Source organism: Sander vitreus, chromosome 14 (genome assembly GCF_031162955.1).
Source record: "Sander vitreus isolate 19-12246 chromosome 14, sanVit1, whole genome shotgun sequence".
In the NCBI taxonomy this organism is placed as follows: domain Eukaryota; kingdom Metazoa; phylum Chordata; class Actinopteri; order Perciformes; family Percidae; genus Sander; species Sander vitreus.
The window spans coordinates 1,175,001-1,182,500 of NC_135868.1; the positions used below are offsets into that span (position 1 = coordinate 1,175,001).

The 7,500-nt window shown below is 43.4% G+C and overlaps 1 protein-coding gene across 7 annotated transcripts in view; it reads left to right on the forward strand.

Annotated features, from left to right (window-relative positions):
* LOC144528710 (bcl-2/adenovirus E1B 19 kDa-interacting protein 2-like protein) overlaps window positions 1-7,378 on the forward strand; it is a 22,444-nt gene extending 15,066 nt beyond the window's left edge. For all 7 annotated transcript variants that reach the window (XM_078267483.1, XM_078267485.1, XM_078267484.1 and 4 more), the window contains 4 exons: window positions 4,068-4,199; window positions 4,847-4,933; window positions 5,316-5,414; window positions 5,943-7,378. In XM_078267483.1, the coding sequence (XP_078123609.1) occupies window positions 4,068-4,199; window positions 4,847-4,933; window positions 5,316-5,414; window positions 5,943-5,973 (349 nt within the window). In that variant the 3' untranslated portion in view covers window positions 5,974-7,378. The remainder of the gene's footprint in view (window positions 1-4,067; window positions 4,200-4,846; window positions 4,934-5,315; window positions 5,415-5,942) is intronic.
* The last annotated feature ends 122 nt before the right edge of the window (window positions 7,379-7,500 follow it).

A 7,500-nucleotide genomic window follows, 5' to 3' on the forward strand; every position in this document is an offset into this window, starting at 1 on the left:
TCTCGCATGACTAACGACGTTATCTGGCGGGACTAACGACGTTATCTTGCGGGACTAACGACGTTATCTCGCGGGACTAACGACGTTATCTGGCGGAACTAACGACGTTATCTTGCGGGACTAACGACGTTATCTCGCGGGACTAACGACGTTATCTGGCGGAACTAACAACGTTATCTGGCGGGACTAACGCCGTTATCTCGTAGGACTACCTACGTTATCTCGTAGGACTACCTAAGTTATCTTGTAGGACTAACTATGTTATCTCGTAAGACTACCTACGTTATCTCACAGGACTACCTACGTTATCTCGTAGGACTACCTAAGTTATCTCGTAGGACTACCTAGGTTATCTTGTAGGACTACGTTATCTGGCGGGACTAACTACATTATCTCGCGGGACTACCTACGTTATCTCGTAGCACTACCTAAGTTATCTCGCGGGACTACCTAAGTTATCTCGCTGACTAACGACGTTATCTGGCGGGACTAATGACGTTATCTGGCGGGACTAACTACGTTATCTCGCGGGACTACCTAAGTTATCTCGCAGGACTACGTTATCTCGCGGGACTAAATATGTTATCTCGCGGGACTATGTTATCTCGCAGGACTAACGACGTTATCTCGCGGGACTAATGACGTTATCTCGCGGGACTACGTTATCTCACGGGACTACGTTATCTCGCGGGACTAACTATGTTATCTCGCAGGACTAACTACGTTATCTCGCAGGACTAACTATGTTATCTCACGGGACTACCTAAGTTATCTCGTAGGACTACCTAAGTTATCTCGCAGGATTAACAACGTTATCTCGCCTGACTACGTTATCTGGCGGGACTAACTACGTTATCTCGCTGGACTAACGATGTTATCTGGCGGGACTAACGACGTTATCTCGCTGGACTAACGACGTTATCTGGCGGGACTAACGACGTTATCTCGCGGGACTAACTATGTTATCTCGCGGGACTACCTAAGTTATTTCGCAGGACTACGTTATCTCGCAGGACTATGTTATCTCGCGGGACTAACTATGTTATCTCGCGGGACTACCTAAGTTATTTCGCAGGACTACGTTATCTCGCGGGACTAACTATGTTATCTCGCAGGACTAACTATGTTATCTCGCGGGACTAACAACGTTATCTCGCGGGACTAACAACGTTATCTCGCGGGACTAATGACGTTATCTCGCGGGACTAACTATGTTATCTCGCAGGACTAACTATGTTATCTCATGGGACTAACGACGTTATCTTGGGGGACTAACGACGTTATCTCGCAGGACTAATGACGTTATCTCGCGGGACTAACGACGTTATCTCGCAGGACTAACTATGTTATCTCGCGGGACTAACAACGTTATCTCGCGGGACTAACAACGTTATCTGGCGGGACTAACGCCGTTATCTCGTAGGACTACCTACGTTATCTCGCAAGACTACCACGTTATCTCACAGGACTACCTACGTTATCTCGTAGGACTACCTAAGTTATCTTGTAGGACTAACTATGTTATCTCGTAAGACTACCTACGTTATCTCACAGGACTACCTACGTTATCTCGTAGGACTACCTAAGTTATCTCGTAGGACTACCTAGGTTATCTTGTAGAACTACGTTATCTGGCGGGACTAACTACGTTATCTCGCGGGACTAACAATGTTATCTGGCGGGACTAACTACGTTATCTGGCAGGGACTAACTACGTTATCTCGCGGGACTACCTAAGTTATCTCGCAGGACTACGTTATCTCGCGGGACTAACTATGTTATCTCGTGGGACTATGTTATCTCGCAGGACTAACTATGTTATCTCGTGGGGACTAACGACGTTATCTCGCGGGACTACGTTATCTCACGGGACTACGTTATCTCGCGGGACTAACGATGTTATCTCGCAGGACTAACTATGTTATCTCGCAGGACTAACTATGTTATCTCGCTGGACTAACTATGTTATCTCGCTGGACTAACTACGTTATCTCGCGGGACTACCTAAGTTATCTCGTAGGACTACCTAAGTTATCTCGCAGGACTAACAACGTTATCTCGCCTGACTACGTTATCTGGCGGGACTAACTACGTTATCTTGCTGGACTAACGATGTTATCTGGCGGGACTAACGACGTTATCTCGCTGGGACTAACGACGTTATCTGGCGGGACTAACGACGTTATCTCGCGGGACTAACTATGTTATCTCGCGGACTACCGTTATTTCGAGGACTACGTTATCTCGCAGGACTCATGTTATCTCGGGGGACTAACTACGTTATCTCGCGGGACTAACTACGTTATCTCGCGGGACTAACGACGTTATCTCGGGGGACTAATGACGTTATCTCGCGGGACTAACGACGTTATCTCGGGGGACTAACGACGTTATCTCGGGGGACTAATGACGTTATCTCGCGGGACTAACTACGTTATCTCGCGGGACTAACTACGTTATCTCGCGGGACCACCTAAGTTATCTCGCAGGACTACGTTCTCTACTCGCAGGACTATCGTTATCTCGCGGGACTAACGACGTTATCTCGCGGGACTAACTACATTATCTTGGGGGACTAATGACGTTATCTCGCAGGACTAACGACGTTATCTCATGGGACTAACGACGTTATCTTGGGGGACTAACGACGTTATCTCGCAGGACTAACGACGTTATCTCGGGGACTAACGACGTTATCTCGCAGGACTAACGACGTTATCTCGGGGGACTAACAACGTTATCTCGGGGGACTAACGACGTTATCTCGGGGACTAACTACGCTTACTACTACGCTCCGGGACTTACTATGTTATCTCACGGACTAACAACGTTATCTCCCGGGACTACGCTATCTTGGCGGACTAACGACATTATCTCGGGGGACTAACAACGTTATCTCGCGGGACTAACTACGTTATCTCGGACTACATTATCTCGCGGGACTAACGACGTTATCTCGGGGGACTAATGACGTTATCTCGCGGGACTAACTATGTTATCTCGCCGGACATTTACTTTTTAACCCTTGTGTTGTCTTACCGTCGACCTTGTCCTTCACGGTCAACTTTCAATTGTGCTTTTAATTGATGCTTTTGACTCTTTTTGTAAATGTTTTCAACCCTTTTCTGTTTCGTAGTCAATAAGCTGAATATGAACGACATAAACATATTTCATGAGTTAATAAAAAGCAGAAACTATGAATTATTTTGACCAATATTTAAGATCAGAGGGTGTTGAGTGAATTATTAGGGGTTTATGTCAAAGTTTAGTCAGGATGCAATTTCAATTTTAGCGTTTTGTTTGCAACATGTTAGCTTAGCAATAGGTTTGTTTAGCAACACGTTAGCTTAACTATGATGCAATAGCCGAGTTAGGCTTACGTGTTGTTAAGCTATCGTGTTGTTAGACTAATGTGTTGCTAGGCTAACATGTTGCTAAGCTAACGTGTTGCTAAGCTAACGTGTTGCTAAGCTAATGTGTTGTTAGGCTAATGTATTGTTAGGCTAATGTGTTGCTAAACTTACGTGTTGCTAAGCTAACGTGTTGCTAAGGTAATGTGTTCTTTGGCTAATGTATTGTTAGGCTAATGTGTTGCTAAACTTACGTGTTGCTAAGCTAACGTGTTGCTAAGGTAATGTGTTCTTTGGCTAATGTATTGTTAGGCTAACGTGTTGCTAAAATAACGTGTTGCTAAGCTAACCTGTTGCTAAGCTAACCTGTTGTTAGGCTAATGTATTGTTAAGCTAATGTATTGTTAGGCTAATGTGTTGCTAAGCTAATTTGTTACTAAACTGACGTGTTGCTAAGTTCACGTGTTGCTAAGTTAACGTGTTGCTAAGCTAACGTGTTGCTAAGCTAATGTGTTGTTAGGCTCATGTATTGTTAGGCTAACGTGTTGCTAAACTTACGTGTTGCTAACTTAACATGTTGCTAAGCTAACGTGTTGCTAAGCTAATTTGTTGCTAAACTAACGTGTTGCTAAGCTAACATGTTGCTAAGCTAATTTGTTGCTAAACTAACGTGTTGTTAAGCTAACATGTTGCTAAGCTAACGTGCTTTGCTCTCAGGTACGTGGTGGGAACTCTGGATCTGATGGTTGCAGAAAATTACGTGATTGTTTATTTTTGTGCCGGCGGCCAGAAAAACAAACTGCCGGGAATCAGCTGGCTGCGAGAATGTTACACCACCATCAACCGGAGGTAAACTCAGGGGGTTAGGGGTTAAATATTATATATACAATATAGATGTATATATACTATATATATATATATATATATATATATATATATATATATATATATATATATATATATATATAAACATATAACTTCAATACCACTTTAAACAAGGGCTTTGATTGTTGTCAGACTTCTTGAGCTTTAAGTGTGGTCTTTAATCTTGTGAGTGTGAGTCTGTATCAAAAGTATTTTTCATGGCGTTATGTGTGTGTGATGTGTGTCGTGTGTTTCATGTGTGTGTGTGTCGTGTGTGTGTGTGTGTGTGTGTGTGTGTGTGTGTGATGATCTGTGTGATGTAGATACAGTGTGTGATGCCTGTAGTGTGTCTGATGTGTGATGCTAATGATGTGCGCGTGTGATGATGATGTGCGATGTGTGTGTGCTGTCTGATAGTAATAGTGATGTGTGCGTGTGATGTGTGTGTGTGTCTGTGTGTGTGTGTGCGTGTGTGTGTGTGTGTGTGTGTGTGTGTGTGTGTGTGCGTGTGTGTGTGTCTGTGTGTGTGTGCGTGTGTGTGTGTGTGTGTGTGTGCGTGTGTGTGTGTGCGTGTGTGTGTGTGTGTGTGTGTGTGTGTGTGTGTGTGTGTGTGTGTGTGTGTGTGTCTGCAGGTTAAGGAAGAATCTAAAAGGTTTCTTCGTGGTTCATCCTACCTGGTACATCAAAGCCCTCGCCACCATCATCAAACCCTTCATCAGGTATCCTCCTCCTCCTCCTCTTCCTCCTCTTCCTCCTCTTCCTCCTCCTCTCTCCCTTTCCTCCTCCTCCTCCTCCTATACTTCCTCTTCCTCCTCGTCCTCCTCCTCCTCTCCTCCTTCCTCATTTTCCTCTTCTTCATCAATCAGTCTGTTTTGACGCTTTTCTCGTTTTTCTTACTTTGTTTTTGCCATTTTTTGCCATTTTTTTCCAATGTTTTTGACCCTTTTTTCTATGTTCTTGGCCACTCATTTTGACGTTTTTGTTGCTGTTTTTGGACACTTTTTCTTCTCATCCGTGTCTCTTGAACGTGTTTCTTGAACGTGCTAAACTGGAACAAACCAACCTAACTTGTATCTCGTCCGTTTGTCTCTTCTTCCTCAGCTCCAAGTTCAGCAGGAAGCTCCAGTTCGTCGACAGCCTCCAGGAACTTTCTCGCTTCGTCCCCACTGAGCATGTGCAGATCCCCGAGTGTGTCACACAGTGAGTGAAAAGTGCAAAGAAAAAAGCCAAAACACTACAAAATACAACACTTCTCAAATACACAAACACACCCACATCAATCACCTTTCCAGTAATATCAGACACACCCCAGAGTGTCAGAGTATGTGGGAGCTGTACCACCTTTAATTTGGGTATGACGTTTAGACCAAGAAGCATGGATTTCAAGCGTTTCTTCAGCCACTTCTGTCTCCAACAGTCGAGAACCCTTTAGACATGATGTAAACACATGATGTAAACACATGATGTAAACACATGATGTAAACACATGATGTAAACACATGATGTCATCTGAAAACTGCTGCCCTGATTAAAAGAACAATGCAACTGATCTCAGCTGCTATTCTGTCTGGAATGGACGTTTCTAAGTGACCCCAAACTTTTGACCGGTAGTGTATGTTAGCATTTTAGCACGTGTTAGCATGTGTTAGCATGTTAGCATGTGTTAGCATGTTAGCGTGTGTTTTTAAGCTGAAATGAACATAGCGATGTTGTTTCTTTTTCCTGCAGGTACGACCAGAACCAGAATCGGACCAGGTGAACCCGAAACATCTGGAGCTCACCTAGACCAATTACAACATCTGGAACTCACCTGGACCAATTACAACATCTGGAACTCACCTGGACCAATTAAGACATCTGGAACTCACCTGGACCAATTAAGACATCTGGAACTCACTTGGACCAATTACAGCATCTGGAACTCACCTGGACCAATTAAGACATCTGGAACTCACCTGGACCAATTAAAACATCTGGAACTCACCTGGACCAATTAAGACATCTGGAACTCACCTGGACCAATTACGACATCTGGAACTCACCTGGACCAATTAAGACATCTGGAACTCACCTGGACCAATTAAGACATCTGGAACTCACCTGGACCAATTAAGACATCTGGAACTCACCTGGACCAATTAAGACATCTGGAACTCACTTGGACCAATTACAGAATCTGGAACTCACCTGGACCAATTAAGACATCTGGAACTCACCTGGACCAATTAAAACATCTGGAACTCACCTGGACCAATTAAGACATCTGGAACTCACCTGGACCAATTAAAACATCTGGAACTCACCTGGACCAATTAAAACATCTGGAACTCACCTGGACCAATTAAGACATCTGGAACTCACCTGGACCAATTAAAACATCTGGAACTCACCTGGACCAATTAAGACATCTGGAACTCACCTGGGCCAATTATAACATCTGGAGCACACCTGGACCAATTACGACATCTGGAACTCACCTGGACCAATTAAGACATCTGGAACTCACCTGGACCAATTACAGACATCTGGAACTCACCTGGACCAATTACAACATCTGGAACTCATCTGGACCAATTAAAACATCTGGAACTCATCTGGACCAATTACAACATCTGGAACTCACCTGGACCAATTAAAACATCTGGAACTCACCTGGCGCTGCCGTTCCTTCTGTCTTCATCAAACATTTCAAACTATTTTATTATTAAATAACTTCCTAAACATTTCCATTAAAACCTGATTCATGTCATCACAAAAACATCCAAAGAACTACAACAGAAACCAGGAAGTAAGACTACGACGTCATTGACTTTTTTGTCACATTTTTTGACCTATTGTTGCCCTAAACGTAGACTATGTGACATACTGTTGGGTTAATGTTGTCTCACTACGAGTCACAAGATGAAAAGTATCTGTCTGAAGTATTTTGGGATCTTGAACCGACTTTAGAAATGTGTTCAGATCTTTCTTTTCCAAATGAAATTTTAAAAAAGCGCCGAAAGCACTGAAAAAAAAAACATTAAAGAAGTGCCAAAAAGCGTCATCAATGCGTAGAAAGTGTCAGAAAACATACCGCCACTCGAGTTCAATCGGTCCGAAAAAGTTATAAAGTCAAAATTGTTGAATAAAGTGTTGAAAAAAACATCAAAAATAGTTCAAATACAGATTTACTGTGTTTTTTGCCTGTTTATATATAACTTCAAATGCACCACGAGGCTGTAGTTTACCAGTTTCATTGAACGCACCGTCTGTGTTGTTTCTCCGACGGCAGCTGCAGATTGTTACA